The sequence below is a fragment of the Anomaloglossus baeobatrachus genome, chromosome 1, assembly GCF_048569485.1.
Source record: "Anomaloglossus baeobatrachus isolate aAnoBae1 chromosome 1, aAnoBae1.hap1, whole genome shotgun sequence".
In the NCBI taxonomy this organism is placed as follows: Eukaryota; Metazoa; Chordata; class Amphibia; order Anura; family Aromobatidae; genus Anomaloglossus; species Anomaloglossus baeobatrachus.
The window spans coordinates 765,311,376-765,330,932 of record NC_134353.1 but is presented as its reverse complement, the minus strand read 5'-3'; the positions used below and the strand labels follow the sequence as shown (position 1 = coordinate 765,330,932).

Genomic DNA, 19,557 nt, shown 5'->3' with positions numbered 1-19,557 from the left:
GTGCGTCTGAAGCTGAGTAAGTTGTGATTTGTCCTAATTTCTTGGGGTAGAGCGTTCCAGAGTTTTGGTTGACTCAAAAGTGAAGAAAAAAAGCTTCTTATATGCGAATATTGCATTTACTATTGACTTTTGAAAAGTTTTTACAATGAAGTTAACTTTTAACAAAATAGTGCTCAAAGATAGAAATTCAGTTTAAGCTTCACTTTCACACTTACCTGCAAGTCACATTTACAGTCTTACTGAATGTTACATCTAGAATAGTAAACTTCTTTCCTCCCATTAAAGTCCCTGAGTGGGGAGAAATTTGGAGACACAATTTTTGATAATCTGTACAACAGCTTCCTAGATTCAAACAACTGGCATGGCAGGAGCAGTTCTGGAGATGTCTACCACATTGTGACTGGCACGAATCGAGTGCACCTGTGAAGAAACACATGCATCATATTTCAGATTTGCTGGAATTACCAACAGATAACACAATTAATAAACAATTGAGATATATTAATCGCTAACATTATATCCAGAAAATACTTCCAAAATAACGGTTCAATGATACTTGGCTCAATTTCTGAATGACTGTCACATCAAAACCAATGAATGCCCTCAAATTAAATCCATTCAGTCATGTCTCCTCATCGTGAGTATGACCACTCCCCTTTGATTTTTGTCTGACAACCAGGTTCGCATGCCCCAGGTAGAACATCCATCAAAGTTGTGGGGTGAATTGTACTCTTGAATTACATCATTCTTTTTATTGAAATTGCAAAACAAGTACAATTGCTTTGGGGGTTTCTTTTATCTACCATACTCACTTTGTGGTTAAAAGGGTGGTTCACAGCAAAAGTAAATTTTATTTAAATCCCTATCTATTTGATGCTATAATCTATGCAATTTTCTAATATACTTGTGTTAAAAATTCCCTTCTGTTCCCTAACTACACTTTTACTATTTCCTGCCTAATGAGGATTCAATTGAGAATCCCAGTGCATGCTGGGATACTCAAACAAAGTGTCATCAAGGGGCAGTCTCTGTGGCAGTGTCAGCAGCCTCTGCCCCCTCCCTGAAGCAAAGCGTCATCATGATGCTCATTTCAGGGGCTGGTTTGTCCCTCCGTGTCCCCTCCCTGCTCTGTCTGTCCCTCTCTGCGCTGTGTATGGTGTGATGTGCACAGCGCCCACTCTGTTATAGTCTCAAGACAGTAATAATTTAGCAGATAACAGAGCAGTTTCTATACCTGGCATCCAGGAGACTAGCGCCGCCCACCCCCACTGGTGACATCACTGGACTCCTGCATGCTGGGTATAGACACCGTTCACTCGATAACAGAGTGGGCACTGTGCTCAGTGAAGATCGCACAGTGCACAGTGCAAAGAGAGACAGACACAGCAGGGAGGGAACAGGGAAGGAAACAAAGGGACAGAACAACCCTTGAAATGAGTGTCATGATGACGTTTAGTTTCAGGGAGGGGACAGAGACTGCAGTCACTGCCACAGACTCTGCTCCCTGATGACGCTTTGTCTGAATAGCCCAGCACGCATTGGGATTATCAAACAAATCTTCATCAGACATGAAATATAGAAAATAGAATGGCGGTTAGATAGTGTTGTTAGGGAAAGGTACGGAATTTGTAATATAAGTATATTAGAAAATAGCTTAGATTATAGCATCAAAGTGAAAGTGATTTAAATGACATTTTCATTGCCTTCTAACCACCACTTTAAACTGCCTGGGCAGTATAATGATTTTCCAGGTCTGTAAGAGTACACAGATACCAATAAAAAATTGGGAATTTGTGAGATTTTTTTTCTATTTTGCTGTTTTCCATGACTTGTAACGTTTTAATTTTTAAGGAGCAGGAGCTGTGTGATGGCATATTTCTTGCACCCTGAGCTGCCATTTTAATTGATGCCATTTTAGGGTAGATACAATGTTTTAATCACCTCTTATTGCATTTCATTGCAATGTTGCGGAGACCAAAAAAACCCCCGTAATTCTGGTGTTTTGATTTTTTTTCCTCTTTGCGCTGTTTGCCAATTAGATTAGTTTATTTTATATTTTGAGAGATTGGACTTTTACTAACTCAGCGATACCAAATATGTGTTTGTTTACTTATTTTATTGTTTTATTTTTTTAATGAGGCAAAAGCGGGGTGATTGGAACTTTTTTCATATTTTTAAAACCTTTCTTTTTCCACTTTTTACTGTATTTACTAGCCCCCTTAAGAGACTTGATGCTGCATTTGTCCAATCACCTGTGTTATACAGAGCAGTGCATCAGCACTTGGATGTACCAGTACGTCAAAGGTCGTGAAGGGGTTAATAATCAGCTAGGATTGATATATTGTTTTTTAATAACATCTTAACTGACATTACAGTTAAGGAAAAGTTGCAGAAAAATCTCACTTGAGTTTAAACAAATAAGGTTATACTAATGTTAATATGTTTACTTGTGTAAAATATAATAATATTTATTTATACAGTGATGCTTTACACACGCTGGCAACACTGTCCCCATTGGGGCTCACAATCTAAATTCCCTATCAATATGTTTTTAAAGTATTGGAGGAAATCGGAGAATCCAGAGGAAACCCATGCAAACACAGGGAGAACATACAAACTCCTTGCAGATGTTGTCGTTGGTGGGAATTGAACCCAGGACCCCAGCACTGCAAGACTGCAGTGCTAACCACTGAGCCAACATGCCGCCCATGTATATACAAAATTATTCTACATCAAAGGCTGAATATCTTAGTCAATACATTGCATTAGTGATCTTCTATGGCTCGTGAGTTACTTAATTCGGTATTCTATGTCAGAGCTACATCCATTATTCCGTGGGCTTCCAATGTAAATACAGTTCTGGTTCAATGTCTGCTGCACAATGCCTGCACTCGTGATTTACCGTACTATTGTTGGTGTATATAAACTGCACAGTAATTTGGTGTTAACAAACTGTTCTACTGCATTGTAGGAGCTCAAGTGAGATGTTAAATCAGTAAAATTGCAAAGTTTGTAAAAATTTACTTCTTTTAAAAATCCTCTCTGTTCTCAAGAATGGAGTGTTTCTTAATTTCATAGTTTACTGCTTGTTACAGTCTGTCAGAGGTGACCGATTTCCTAAGCAAGAGGAAAGTGCTTGCAAGCTGTTTGTTACACAACATGCGAGTGCAGCTCTGAATCTGTCCAGATCTCTGAATCCAGCCCGCTTTAGAGCGTCATATGCCTCTACTGCTACAGATGCAAAGCTGCTTCTCCTTGCTGCATGGGAGTGGGCACAGCTGGAACCAGCAGCTGCTATTCCAAACTGTGAACCTAGAGGAAAGTATCAATCCCCATTCATTCTACTATATTCATAAAAGCTATAAACCTTTCTGTATTCAATATGCAATGCTAAAAGCTATATACATTTAGCGTGAACCCAAATGTATTAGCAACTTATAAGCCCTAAACAATAATCTACTCTCTAGCTCGGTGGTCCCCAACGTTTCTAACTTTGGGAGCCATATTCAGCTCTCAGAGAAGCTTGTCAGGCACAAACAGCTACTGCCCCTGACATAGACGTGTCGGCCAGATCACCCATTACCAGTATGATGACAGCCAAAGATTTTTCACTGATATCAAACAAAGGCAGTATACGAAGATCTAACGGTTTCCCACCTTACCCCCACTCAGTATTCTTGCATCAAGCACTCCTACCACACTGTCACACTTAGCATCAAGCACCTCATCTAAAGCCCACTTTACACGTTGCAATTAGTTGTACAATCGCATTTGCGATGTGACACGCCCAGGTTGCATACGGCATCTTATGAGATTGCACGTAGGTCGTTCATTTGCTGTCACACGTGCGTTAGTAGTCTATGTTAAATTGATCAATTTTATGTGCGATCCTTTAGATCATGTGTTCTGTGACGTATGCATTGGGCACCTTTTTTTTTTTTTTTATTTATTGACTTGCCAAGCGTGTGTAATGTGTAGGGATGCGTTTTTACTATGTCATCTGCCATTCAGCTCTGCTACATGGCCGCTGACAGCAGACACAGACAGCCATGTAGCAGAGCTGAATGGCAGATGACAGCAGACACAGACAGAGCCGCACTGTCAGAATGAACTCGGGTGAACTTCCCCCGACTTCATTGTCATGCTGCGGCTCTGTCTGTGTCGCGCCCTGATTAGCGGTCACCTGTGAATGGCTCATCGGTGACCGCTAAACTCCTGAGTAACAGAATTGAGCAGCCCTCTCTCATATACTCACCGATCCCCGATCCCCGGCTCTCCACGGCATTCACACTGCTCCGGCGGCTTTTACTATTTTGAAAAAGCCGGCCGCCCATTAAACAATCTCGTATTCCCTACTTTCCCCGCCCACCGGCGCCTATGATTGGTTACAGTGAGACACGCCCCCACGCTGAGTGACAGGTGTCACACTGCACCCAATCACAGCAGCCGGTGGGCGTGTCTATACTGTGCAGTGAAATAAATAATTAAATAATTAAAAAAAACGGCGTGCGGCCCCCCCCAATTTTAAAACCAGCACTGCTGCATGGAGGTGACCGGAGCTGCAGAAGACACCGCCGCTCCTGTCACCTCCACACAGCAACTGAAGACAGCCGCGCGATCAGCTGAGCTGTCACTGAGGTTACCCGCGGCCACCGCTGTATCCAGTGACAGCGGGTAACCTCAGTGACGGCTCAGCTGATCGCGCTACTCAACGCCGCTCCTCTCACCTCCACGCAGCAACTGAGGTGAGTAGCGCGATCAGCTGAGCTGTCACTGAGGTTACCGGCGGCCACCGCTGCATCCACCGCTGGATCCAGTGACAGCGGGTAACCTCACTGACAGCTCAGCCGATCGCGTGGCTGTCTTCAGTTGCTGTGTGGAGGTGACAGGAGCGGCGGTGTATTCAGCAGCTCCGGTCACCTCCATGCAGCAGAGCTGGAAGCGACGCTGGAGCATCCTGGAGTACGCCGGACATGGAGGGCTTTTTGGGGCTGATTAAAGTGGTTAACCAGGGTATATGTTTGTGTTTTTTATTTCTAATAAATGATTTTTTCGGGTGTGTGTATTTATTTACTGTAATTTACAGATTAATCATGGAAGGTGTCTCATAGATGATTAATCTAGGACTTATTGCCAGCTATGGGCTGCCAATAACTCCTTATTACCCCGATTTGCCAACGCACCAGGGCAAATCGGGAAGAGCCGGGTACAGTCCCAGAACTGTCGCATATAATGTATGCGGCAATTCTGGGCGGCTGTTGGCTGATATTGTTAGGCTGGGGGGCTCCCCATAACGTGGAGCTCCCCATCCTGAGAATACCAGCCTTCAGCCGTATGGCTTTATCTGGCTGGTTTTAAAATTGGGGGGAACCGCACGCCGTTTTTTTTTCATTATTTAATTATTTATTTCACTACACAGTATAGACACGCCCACCGGCTGCTGTGATTGGGTGCAGTGTGACACCTGTCACTCAGAGTGGGGGCGTGTCTCACTGTAACCAATCATAGGCGCCGGTGGGCGGGGAAAGCAGGGAATACGAGATTGTTTAATGGGCGGCCGGCTTTTTCAAAACAGTAAAAGCCGCCGGAGCAGTGTGAATGCCGTGCAGCGCCGGGGATCGGGGATCGGTGAGTATATGAGAGAGGGGGATAGACTGACATGGACAGAGAGTGAGGGACAGAGATAGTGACCGACTGACAGAGATTAGTGCATGACAGACATTGTGAGGCGCTTCAGAACGCAGCTTTTCAGCTGCGCTCTGAAGCGGACCTTTTTTAAGCTGCGGTGCAGAGCGCACACCTGCGCACATAGCCTCAGACACCAAAATCGTATGAGGGATGTCACACATTACAATTCACTAGGTTCGTGCAACAAAACGCTCAATTCTAGAGAATGATACGATGTGTTTGCGATCAACGGTTTTGCGTTCAATCCTGATCGCACGTAGCTGTCACACGCAGATACCTCACAAACGATGCCGGATGTGCGTCACTTACAACTTGACCCCAACGACGGATTGTGAGATATATTGAAGCGTGTGTAGCGGGCTTAACAGGTAGTATTATCCTATCTACAATTTACCATACTTAAAGTGGTTTTCCAATACTAATATGACCCCCTTTCTTTTACTCTAACTCTTCCTAACACTTTTCTAAAATACTTCTGCTATCTACTCTGCTTCTGCAAGCTTGTCTCTAACAGCCTAGTAAATACCTTTTTTGCTGTTATAGTTAACAGTCATGGCCAAAAGTTTTGAGAATGACACCAAAATTATATTTTCACATGATTTGTTGCCCTCTGGTTTTTAATTGTGTTTGTCTGATGTTTACATCACATACAGAAATATAATTGCAATCATATTATGAGTACCAAAAGGTTATATTGACAGTTAGAATGAGTTAATGCAGCAAGTCAATATTTGCAGTGTTGACCCTTCTTCTTCAGGACCTCTGCAATTCTCCCTGGCATGCTCTCAATCAACTTCTGGATCAAATCCTGACTGATAGCTGTCCATTCTTGCATAAGCAATGCTTGCATTTTGCCAGAATTTGTTGGTTTTTGTTTGTCCACCTGTCTCTTGATGATTACCCACAAGTTCTCAATGCGATTAAGATCTGGGGAGTTTCCAGGCCATGGACCCAAAATCTCTATGTTTTGTTCCATGAGCCATTTAGTGATCACCTTTGCTTTATGGCAAGGTGCTCCATCATGCTGGAAAATGCATTGTTGGGCGCCAAACTGCTCCTGGACAGTTGGGAGAAGTTGCTCTTGGAGGACATTCTGGTACCATTCTTTATTCATGGCTGTGTTTTTAGGCAAGACTGTGAGTGAGCCGATTCCCTTGACTGAGAAGCAACCCCACACATGAATCGTTTCAGGATGCTTAACAGTTGGCATGAGACAAGACTGGTGGTAGCGCTCACCTCTTCTTCTAATAAGCTGTTTTCCAGATGTTCCAAACAATCGAAAAGGGGATTCATCTGAGAAAATGACTTTACCCCAGTCCTCAGCAGTCCACTCCCTGTACCTTTTGCAGAATATCAATCGGTCCCTGATGTTTTTTCTGGAGAGAAGTGGCTTCTTTGCTGCCCTTCTTGAAACCAGAGCTTGCTCAAGCAGTCTCCGCCTCACAGTGCGTGCAGAAGCACTCACACCAGCCTGCTGCCATTGCTGAGCTAGCTCGGCACTGCTGGTAGTCCGATCCCACAGCTGAAACAGCCCTGGAGCCTTTTTGGCAACAATGGAAGCTCTCTCCTTGAAGTTCTTGATGATGTGATAGATTGTTGACTGAGGTGCAATATTTGTAGCTGCGATACTCTTCCCTGTTAAGCCATTTTGTGCAGAGCAATGATGGCTGCATGTGTTTCTTTAGAGATAACCATGGTTAACTGAAGACAAACAATGATACCAAGCACCAGCCTCCTTTTAAAGTGTTCAGTGGTGTCATTCTTACTTAATCATGACTGATTGATCGCCAGCCCTGTCCTCATCAACACCCACACCCGTGTTAATGGAACAATCACTAAAACAATGTTAGCTGCTCCTTTTAAGGCAGGAATGCAATGATGTTGAAATGTGTTTTGGGGGTTAAAGTTCATTTTCTTAGCCAATATTGACTTTGCAAGTAATTGCTGTTAAGCTGATCACTCTTTATGACATTCTGGAGTATATGCAAATTGCCATTAGACTTTGCAAGTAATTGCTGTTAAGCTGATCACTCTTTATGACATTCTGGAGTATATGCAAATTGCCATTAGAAAAACTTAAGCAGTAAACTTTGTAAAAATTAATATTTGTAGCATTCTCAAAACTTTTGGCCATGACTGTAGATCCTTCCGGCTGCAGGCCAGAGTTGGACCAATTGAGGAGGGCACATTACTGGTGTAGACAAGGCTGCCTCTCTGAGTGACAGCAGTATGGGGACGCATTCACTCTACTCTCAGCCCCCGCCAGTGACGTGCCATACTTAAGTTTGTCCAATTCCGGTCTGCAAATAGCAGTGACATTGGGAAGCAGTAGTGTTACAGGGCACGTTGCAGCCCGCAGTCCACTGTTTTCAGCCCATCAGCTGTCTTTTCCCAGCCATGATTTAAATGGTACAATAGTTCATATAAAGGGACCAAAGGTATTGCTGATATAACAGCCAGGAAAAACCCCTTTCTCCCTTTGCAATACTGAAATAAATATTAATCATTTAAGAAACATACATAACAAATATAGAATCACAGTAATAGTCATCAGGACAAAAAAGCAGTATTATGCTAAGATAGACAAATGGAGACGTCAAAAATAGTATATAATAATACATTTAATGATAACTCCTATATTCATATAGACCTAAGGGGAATCCAAAAAAAATAATAAATGACCCACATGTGCCATATGACAAACTACAACAGACAATAAAGACAATATGCATCATGGTATATATACCACAGACGTGTTCCAGGAGAGGAGATAATAAAAGAGGGTAAGGGGCTACTAGCCTTAGGCTGAGACATATCTAAATATATATTATATAATGAAGTTTTAGCATGCAGAATGTTGTTGGAAATATTCTACTGAATTTATTTGTGGCCCAATTTTGTGCAATACAAAACGAGAAATGTCCTGATCCACTTCTATATAAATGAAGCAAATGATTTGATTGTACAATGTTGTGATTGGTCTCCGAGGACTCTGGATATTACCGCCAAAATAAAACACGTAAGAGGTATGTATCCTTTGTGTGAAGCATTGTATTATTTTAATTAAAGTAAGGGTCCTAACACATCGTTCGTGCCAACAGAATGAGACAAAGGACCAATGTTACAAGGACTCCACAGTGTCGGAAGAATCTAATTGCCTCCCAGCAAAGACCATTGTTTACAACAGTAAGTGATGTAGATGTCAATGTCTATGGGATCGTCTTCATGTCTACAGGGGCTACTGAATTGTAATTCTGATTTAATTACAGGAAGCCAGATTCACTCAACCTTTATGTGTCACTGGTTTCCTGTAATTAAAACAGAAGGTTTCTTTGTGGTTTATGAATTTATATGTCACTATCAAGTTCCAATGAAAGAGTATGTAGTTGAGGTGGGTTTAAAACAGCATAATGGGCTGTGTGGTTGGGGCCCTATGACAACCACTCACAGGAATAAAAAGAAAATGCCCAATAAAATTAACCCCATCACCACCCGACAAGTTTCCATTTTTCATTTCCTTCCCCCCCCCCCCCTTCTTCCAAGAGCCATAACTTTTATATTTTTTCGTCAATATAGCCATATGAAGGCTTGTTTTTGCAGGACAAGTTGTACTTTGGAATAACACTATTCATTCTGCCCCATAATGTACTGGAAAGCGGGGTAAAAAAATCAAAGTACAGTGAAGTTGCAAAAAAAAGTGCAATGCCACAAATATTTGGGGGGGAGGGGGTTATTTACCATGTTCACTATATGGTAAAACTGACCTGACAGTATGATTCCCCAGGTCAGTACAAAATTGTAGATACCAAACATGTAAAATTTTATTTTTATTTAAGTATTAAAGAAAAAATATGAATTTTGTCAAAAAAAATAATTGCTCTTTTGTCGCCATTTTCCCATAGCGTTCTCATTTATCGGGGTCTGGAGCTGTGTTAGGGCTTATTTTTCCGTCCTTAGCTGATGTTTTTTCATTATATCATTTTTGGGTAGATGTGATGTTTTGATCACCAGTCATTGCATTTTATTGCAATATTGCGGCAACCAAAAAAATCATAATTCTGGTATTTTGTTTTTTTTTCTCATTACACCCTTTACCAATCAGATTAATTTATTTATTATTTTAAAAGACAGGCCTTACTGAATGCAGTGATACCATTTTTTTTCAATGGGTCAAAAATGAGGGTGATTTGAACTTACGTTTTTTAATTTCTTCATATTTTTAAAAACTTATTTTTTCTAAACTTTTCTTATTTTTACTAAGGGGACTTAAAGCTCACACACTAAGATAGCTTCAGCTGTTCAGAGCGGTGCTTCAGCATCGATTTGTACAGCAAAAATGCTGATCTCCCAGTAATGCTGCGCACAGCCGGCAATCCCAGGAACTACATCATGACACTGACAAGGGTCATCAGCTGACACCCAGCTGTCATGACCACCCATCGGCACTCCGTGATCATGTCACGGGGCCGCCGATGGCGGCATGGAATGATGTGCTCCCTGCTGTTGTGTGTTAAATCCGGCACCTGTTAGCTGCACATGTCGGCTGATCAGCGAGCCCGCATTAGAGGGCCAAACACACCTTTGGACATACTGGTACATCCAAGGTCGTAAAGGGGTCAAACTTATATTTATTTTATTGGCACTTCAACAATACTAGTGTTAAAAAATTAACCCTTTAACGACAGTGAGCAGTAAAGTTGCGTCCTAGAGGTCATAGTGCTAAACACCCTGGCTGCCGCAGGCAGTCGGGGGGCATCTGCGCTCATGTTAGCTGATTTATACAGTTGACATGTGTGCTTACCAGGTATGAGCAGATCCGCGATCTGCCCGTACCTGTTAACCCATTATAATAGCATTCGAGGTGTTCGTTTAGTCACTGCCTGACACTGGAAGTCACGTGACATGATCACGTGGATCCGATGGTTGTCATGGTAGCACAATGTCATGTGATGACTCCTGTAGGTCACATGATTCACTTCCTGTCTCACACGGCCAAGAGGTGTGTGAGATAGGAGATGAGCATATCTGGTGTGCACAGCTGTGTAGCTGTGATCAGCAGATATGGAAGAGTGATCAGACTGCTGGTCATTGTAGTTCCCAAGGGGGACTAGTAAAATAAAAAAAGTAAAGAAACAAGTTTTGAAAAATTTTAAAAAAACCCTAAAAGTTTAAATCCCCCCTTTAACCCCATTGAAAATTAAAGGGATAAAAAAATAAAAAATATACACACATTTGGTATCGCCGCATTCAGAAATGCCCGATCTATCATTCAGGCCTCTCCACCATCAGGAGCATGCCTGAGGTTAAGGATAGCATACGGTCCCCTAGCTTGAGGGACAGCTTAGGAGCCCTGGTTCCATGCTATCCGAGTCATCGTGACAGAACGTTATGTAGTCATATATATGTACCAAAGAGGAGACGCAGGGCTGGTTTTAGACAAAGTGGGTCCCTGGTCAGAAATAAAAAGTGAGGCCCCAAATGCTAACATATTGCACCATAACACAGAAGAATTCATAATGCATTTAGACAAGCTGATTTCAGATCATTAAATCGAACGGACTATACTCAAGTTGTTCAGCATTTGTTTACTGACCTCTTTGCACACACAAGCTGACGAATAATAGGGGGGTTAGAACAATTATCAAAAGGTCATTCTGTCCCCATACATATCACATTTTCAGCATAACATCTATTAACTAGACCGATGTGCTGCTGAGATCTATGATTTTTGTTCCAGCATAAACAACTCAATCACCCAATGTATAAGCATAAATTGTCTTGTTTGTTTAGTGATTGCTGACCGTTTTTTATCTGCAACACTGGTACATATAAGTCTGGAATCTACACACACAGAGACGCACTGTATGTCACATACATACACACATACTATATGTTATACACATTTGCAACATCATCTCCATCAATTCCCAGCCTATACAAACTCCTTATTTGGCTGATACCCCAATGCTGAGCCTGCTGTTGTTGTATTACTGCAACTGTTGTGAGCTCCTTTTTAGAGATGAGCGGACCTGAGGTTCAAGGTTCAAGGTTCGGGTTCGGAAACAAATTTCCAAAAAAAAACCAAAACAGGGTTCAGATTCAAAGTTCGAGTTATACCGTAAGTGCAAACCACTCAAGTGACAGGTTCAAAAATGTCCAGATTTGCATATTGACTGCAAATGTAATGCTAACTCCAAATCCATAGATACTACTCAAATATACCAAACAGGAGTAATTCCGCATGATTTTTAATTATCAGTATTTTTATTTGAAAATTATACAGTTAAAAACATAGAATTCATAAATTAGTACAGAAACCACACAATTATAAATCAACCAATATGATCATTAGATCTTGCAATGGCTAATTATACATTCATGTAATGAAATACTAAAGCATATGAAGTAAATCTGGAACCCCACATGCAGGGCCGCCATCAGGGCATTACTACTGTGCCTGGTGTAGGGGGCCTGGTGAAGAGAGGGGGCCCGGCCAGGCCCGGGGTAAATACTTATCTTTATTAAGCCCCTGGCAAGATGGGCCCCTTCTCTTCACCGGGCCCCAGTCACAGCAGCAGCAGAGGGGTCCGGCGGTGTCACTTCACCTCCTTACATAGCAAATTTGCATGCGATGGGGCGGAGCATGCAAATTAGCCATGTGGTGGAGTGGAGGCAGAATCATTGGAGCAGAGCAGAGCGCGTCATCGCTGGGCCTTGCAGCAGTGTGGTGAGGTCATCACTACGCCACCTCATTACACTCCTGCAAGTAACAGCGGCTGAGGTGGCGAGGACGCGGCAGCCAGCGGGGACAGGTAAGCACTGTGAGCTCAGCTGAAGACATTCGCCGGGGACGTGTGAGGTGGTGAGGAGGCCCACCCGCTCATCTCAACCCGAGGGGGGCGCTGATCTCAGACGGGGGAGGGGGTGGTGAGGTGGCCCGCCCGCTCGCTCACTCATCTCAGCCCGGGGGGGGCCCGCTTATCTGAGACCGGGGGGTGGTGAGGTGGCCTGCCCGCTCGCTCGCTCATCTCAGCCTGGGGGGGCCCGCTTATCTGAGACCAGGGGGGGTGGTGAGGTGGCCCACTCGCTCGCTCATCTCAGCCCGGGGGGGGCCCGCTTATCTGAGACTGGGGGGGGGGGGCGGTGGTGAGGTGGCCCGCCCGCTCGCTCTTCTCAGCCCGGGGGGCCCGCTTATCTGAGACCGGGGGGGTGGTGAGGTGGCCCGCCCGCTCATCTCAGCCCGGGGGGCCCGCTGTGATCTCAACCCGGAAGGGGGGCTGATCCCAGCCAGGTTCAGCTGATCTCAGACTGTGGGGGGCCTGCCGAACCCAACACCTGCCTTGCCTCAGCTAGATGCGCGGGAGGGCGCTGAAATGCATCACGGGCAGGTGAGTATAATGTGAATCATATGTTATGTGCTGCCTGTATGTGTTATGTGCTGCCTGTATGTGTTATGTGCTCTCTGCATGTGTTATGTGCTGTCTGATGTGTTAAGTGCTCTTGGTATGTGTTATGTGCTGCCTGTATGTGTTATGTGCTGCCTGTATGTGTTATGTATAAGATAGGTGTGTCCTGTATAGTGTGCAATATGTAGCTGTCTGTCTATGTATACTATCTGTGTATACTGTCTGTCTGTCTATGTATACTATCTGTGTATACAGTCTGTCTGTCTGTGTATACAGTCTGTCTGTCTGTGTATGCAGTCTGTCTTTGTATACAGTCTGTCTGTGTATACAGTCTGTCTGTCTGTGTATGCAGTCTGTCTGTGTATGCAGTCTGTCTGTCTGTGTATACAGTCTGTCTGTCTGTGTATGCAGTCTGTCTGTCTGTGTATGCAGTCTGTCTTTGTATACAGTCTGTCTGTGTATACAGTCTGTCTGTCTGTGTATGCAGTCTGTCTGTGTATGCAGTCTGTCTGTCTGTGTATACAGTCTGTCTGTCTGTGTATGCAGTCTGTCTGTCTGTGTATACAGTCTGTCTGTCTGTGTATGCAGTCTGTCTGTGTATGCAATCTGTCTGTCTGTGTATGCAGTCTGTCAGTCTGTCTGTGTATGCAGTCTGTCTGTCTGTGTATACAGTCTGTCTGTCTGTGTATACAGTCTGTCTGTCTGTGTATGCAGTCTGTCTGTCTGTGTATATAGTCTGTCTGTCTGTATATACAGTCTGTCTGTCTGTGTATGTAGTCTGTCTGTCTGTGTATGCAGTCTGTCTGTGTATGCAGTCTGTCTGTGTATACAGTCTCTCTGAGTATACAGTCTCTCTGTGTATACAGTCTGTCTCTCTGTGTATGCAGGCTGGCTGTCTGTGTATGCAGTTTGTCTGTCTGTGTATACTATCTGTCTGTGTATACAGTCTGTCTGTCTGTGTAATTTTCTGAGGGAAACAACTTCAAGGGTGCTAACACTTTTGGCCATGACTGTATGTGTGTATATATATATATATATATATTATACTGTATATACATACATACATGCATGCATACATGTTTTTGCAAGAGTGGCAGTGAGACTGTAGGAAGTTTGAGTGGTGGAGGCGGAGCTGGGGGTGGAGCCTGGGCGGAATCCCAAGGGGGCCCGAAAATTTTGCCAGTATGGGGCCCTGAAATTCCTAGTGGCGGCCCTGCCCACATGTAATGTGTACAAGTGTCAATACATACAGGTCCCACAATTGGTTTTGTACCAGTACAACATAGTGACCTATGCAGATAAACACCTAAAATATGTAAGAACAGTACACCATACACAATAACAATAAATAACATATACTGTAGCTATAGTGGTACTGTCTCATTCAACTGCTATGTCCATCTGTCCAGATAGAGCTAACTGATATACATATGGACTAGGTAAAGAAGGTGAAATAAGTTCAAGTTTCATAGTAACAACGCCCATGGTGTAACTCTAGGACAGATGCATCAGCAACAGAGGAAAACATTATTACCGATAGTGACTGCACACAGTAAGACCTGCAACACACATCCGTTTTTTTTGTACGTGTGCGGTACGTATTTGCACGTACCGGAGACACGGAGACCCATGTTATTCAATGGTAGATGGCACACACACGTAAAATCACACGGAACGTGTGTCCATGTGGTAAGTACGTGTGTGCGCTTTTCTACACGGACGACATGTCCGTTTTTGGCCGGCAGCACGCAGGAACGGACCCGCTTTAGCCTATGGGTCCGTGCCTGCACGGACCGCACACGGAGTATGTCCGTGTTCAGCACGTATCGTCCGTGTCCGTTTTTCATCACAAAATCTGAAACACTTGTTACCAATCTATCAGGTCAATTGTAGGCCATTAATCCTGGCGCCAAACATACATTTCCTGTCTCATTTGCACTCCAGACAGCAGCTGGGCATCTGTCCTCTCACTGCAGGGGAACTTTGAGCACAGAGAACAACACAGGTACTGAGCATGGCGCCAGAATCGATACAGAGAGGCTGATTGGAGAAGTAGAGAGGCATCCAGAGCTGTGGGACACACGTGTTGATGGCTACCATGACAGGTTAATGGTGGAACGAGCATGGATGGCTGTGGCAGAGGTAGTCTACCCTAGGAATGGATGGTCTCAATGTACCCCTGGAAAGAAAAATAGATATGGTGAGTACAGATAATTGCATTGCTTCTGTCTTTACCTACATGTGCACAATCTGTAGGCAGATTAGAAACATATTTGTATAGTTTGTTTGGCATGTATTAATGGGCCTGACTCATTTTGAGATACACTGGAGACTCACAAACAGGAGAGTGTATTTTATTGGCCTTTTGAACTATTCATTGCAGTTTTCTAGTAATGTCAGCATGTGTATATGTGGTCTGCAAAGCATTTTATGCATGTACAAAAGGCATTTCAGGGTGGTCAAGCAACAATTAAACATGTTTGAAATATATTTTTGTTTTCAATTTTGTGCTTTTTCTATTGTAAATGTGCTGTGAAATGTCTATACATTTTGAGTTGTATTTTCATGTTTGGTTTATTATGCATGTCCCTTGGTGTCACCATGTCTGGAATGGTAACAGTAATGTGTAGTGTATAATGGTAAATCTTTGAGGAACATATGCCACTTCATGGGTTTATAGACATTTTGTTTCTCATGGCTTACTGAAGGTTTTTTATTTTTGTAAAGGCCCAGTCACACACAACGACTTACCAGCGATCCCGAAAACGATGCGACCTGATAGAGATCGCAGGTAAGTCGCTGGGAGGTCGCAGGTGAGATGTCACACAGTCAGATCTTACCAGCGATGCAGGAACAATACAGGTCGCAGTAGCGACCTGTATAACGATCTCCGCAGTCACTGTGACCCTGTCACACAGTGTCAAACACAGCGATGTGTCCTGCCCAGCAGGACATCGGCTTTGAAGAAAATGGCCTGGACCATTCTGCAACGACTAGAGATCTCACAGCAGGGGCCTGATCGCTGGTAAGTGTCACACATAACGAGATCGCTAACGGGATCGCTACTGCGTCACGGAAACCGTGACTCAGCTGCGATCTCGCTAGCGATCTCGTTATGTGTGACGGTACCTTAAGTAAAAAAGGAGATAAATGATTATACAGTGGTTTAATCTTGTTACTGGAGATCTTGTTTACTTTGTCGTGCTTATTGTGTTATTATGTCACTATATGAGTGTCATGGGTTGTTGTTTTCATACACATGGATGTGTGTTCCAATTTATTTAAATTGCTGCAATACAAGAATGTTTTATTTTTTTATTGTTCAGTTGTTAGAATTTGTGACCTTATTATACAATTTTTTGTTTTTAAACAGTGGATCTTGTTAAACGGCGATGGCGCTCAGCACGTGACCAGTTCAGAAGAGAGTATAACCCAGTGGCCACCACAGCTGCCGCAGCCAAAAAGAAAAAATATGTCCATTATGAAAGACTCACCTTCCTCATGCCCATTATGGAAGTACCAAAGTAAGTTTAAACCATTACATCACATGGCGGGTTTTTTTGAAATGCACACATTAATTTTTTTTTTTTTTTCTTTCTTCAAAGTACAGAGGATAATCTGGACGATAGTGAGGAAGCCCAGTCAGCAGTATTAACAGCGACCTCTGCTTCTGAGATGGAGCCAACCTCATATCAACCACCAACAATCCCCAACACCAGCCAGCCAGACGCAGAAGAAATGTCCTCTGATTTGGGTTTGGGAACAAGTCAATCCACTAATGTAATTGCAGGCCAGTCTACAGGGCAACAAAGTGGCCCTTCACCAGTTCTTGCAGAGAGTAGTCCACAGCAACATGCAGGCACACAGCCAAGAATATCAACTAATACCATGCGCACAGTAGCACAATCTATACCTGGTCTCAGACATAGGCGTTATGAAGATTTATGATCCCTGCCAGATATCATTGATACCAGAAATATACACATGATGAATTCACTGATACCAGAGAGTGATGGAGAGAGATTTTGCCGCTCCCTTTCTCCCTCTCTTGCATTGGTTCATGCTGATAGGCAGGACAGATTGAGGGCATCCTTAATAACACTAATATCTGCTACCCAACGTGAGCCAGAACCCATATATTGTTTTGAAGTGATAGAGCAATGGAGAGCCAATCCACGTGGCCCACACACAAACACAACTCAACAAACTGTGGAAACCCAAACTGATGAACATTTCTCTAATTTTCAACTTAATCCGGTAGTGCAACAAACACATATACAGTGTCCATCTTCTTCTATGGGAAGTGATGTGCAAATTAGGCCAACAATTGTCCCACACCAAACAGGTACATTAATGACACAAAGGCCATCTCAACAGCCATCATTTGTCCCACAAGTACCCCAACAGACACCAATGCAAACCTCTTTGAACTATCCTAGTATTGTTAGTAATGTTCATAGACTACCTCAAATGTTTCAACAAACAACATCCTACCAGATTCCTAATAATCACAACAACAGTACTTTCAACATCAGACTTACCCAGCTAACTTCACATACACACATACTCAGCCTCTTCCAACACATCAATATGTACCACCTACACTTGGTCTCCCATCTGCTCAAACAACTGCATCATTATTGGTTCCAAGTGCAACAACTGTTACTAGTGGAAACACTGATCAGTCACTCACTACAACATCTACTGTTGTGCAGCAAACATATTCTGTAGATGTCAATGCAATGGAGCCTACACAGGAAAACATCACTAGCCTAGAGGATTTAGTTGAATCATAATGTGATATTGTATGTATTATTTTACATTTTGGTATGTTTTCTAGGGTATTGCTGGTCGGAAAACATTTCAAAATGTAACACATTACTTACTCTATATGCATGGGGTCATATTTGTGTTTTCCTTTCCAAAGATTCAATAGAAATTACTCTATCACTTCAAAAACATTACCTGCCTGTTAGAATGATGCCTTGCTCTGGACATGTTGTTTGGACCATCCATTAGAATAAACTGGGTTTAGGGAAAAAATGCACGCACATAAACTACTACACTAACATTCAGACACCTTTATTATTAAAAATCCAGCCACTATGCAGTATCTGCATATGGTCTGGTCACATACTTGTATTCCAATAGTGTCAAACAAATTATGTTTGCGTGACATTATTGCATAATAAAGTATGGTGTTTTGTATGGGCTAATGTCCCTGACAAAATTCTGTAAAAAAAATAATAGAATACAGGGTGTTTTGCAAAAGATAACAGACATACATAGGTTCAATAAAACATCTGGACTAATTTTTTCAAATCCAATTTGCCATATTTTTATTAGTCATGTACATTCAGTAGTACTGTTACTTGCAAAACAAAAATTCCTGATTTTATAGCAATAAAGTTAAATCACAATAGCTTATTGGGACCACAAACACAACAAACCAACAAAAAAAAACACAAATTATACCTATGTATGGTCATTTTCTCTTTTGCATTACATATGTGTTTGTGATTATGTAACCAAGTGATAAAAAACTATAACAATGTCAAATTTATACATGACTATGGCGATTTAAACTAAAATAATCTTTAAACTGATTCCTCACTTGTAGACCAGAACTGGACACATTGGTTCTAACACTACCATTCACTACAAATGGTGCATTTAAGGCCTGAAACACACATCCGTGAAACACGTGCGTGTTTGGTCCGTTTCCGTATATACCAGAGACACGGCCAAACGTGCACCAATGTTATTTAATGTTTGAGGACACATGTGCGTTTTTCATTAAGGTCCGTGTGCGTGCTATGTTTGTGTCTCCGTTTTGCACGGAAGCATGTCCGTTTTCAGCACGCAACACGCAGCACAGACCCAATGAAAGTCAATGGGTCTGTGCACACGTTCGAGTGACATGGACGCATCTCTGTTTGCTCCCTGTACGTTTTGTGCTTTTTTCATGTGATGTCGGTCTTTTTTCTTTTTCTGTTTCGTTCTCTCCCTCAGTCCGTCGGTCGGTCTCTCTCTATGTCTGTCTGTCTGTCTCTCTGTCTTATCTGTTTCTATCGCTGTCTGTCGGTCAGTTCCCCCCCTCTCTCATACTTACCGTTCCCTGATCTCCGGCGCAGCGCTGCACGGCTGTTCTCTAAACTCCGGCGGCTTTTCCTCTTTTGAAAAAAACGGCCGCTCATTAATCAATCTCGTATTCCCTGCTTTCCCCGCCCACCGGCAAATATGATTGGTTGCAGTGAGACACGCCCACACGCTGAGTGACAGCTGTCTAACTGCAACCAATCACAGCCGCCGGTGGGTGTGTCACTATGGAGCAGAGAAATAAATAAATAAATAATTAAAAAAAACGGCGTGCGGTCCCCCTCTATTTTAATACCAGCCAGATAAAGCCATACGGCTGCAAGCTGGTATTCTCAGGATGGGGAGCCCCACGTTATGGGGAGCC

At 43.0% G+C, this 19,557-nt stretch overlaps 1 protein-coding gene across 1 annotated transcript in view; it reads right to left on the bottom strand.

Moving 5' to 3' along the window:
• The window catches only part of SUSD2 (sushi domain containing 2), a 384,373-nt gene that overhangs the window by 260,704 nt on the left and 104,112 nt on the right, over positions 1-19,557 (bottom strand). The window contains exon 2 of the mRNA XM_075324313.1: positions 216-420. Coding sequence (XP_075180428.1) covers positions 216-420 — 205 coding nt within the window. The remainder of the gene's footprint in view (positions 1-215; positions 421-19,557) is intronic.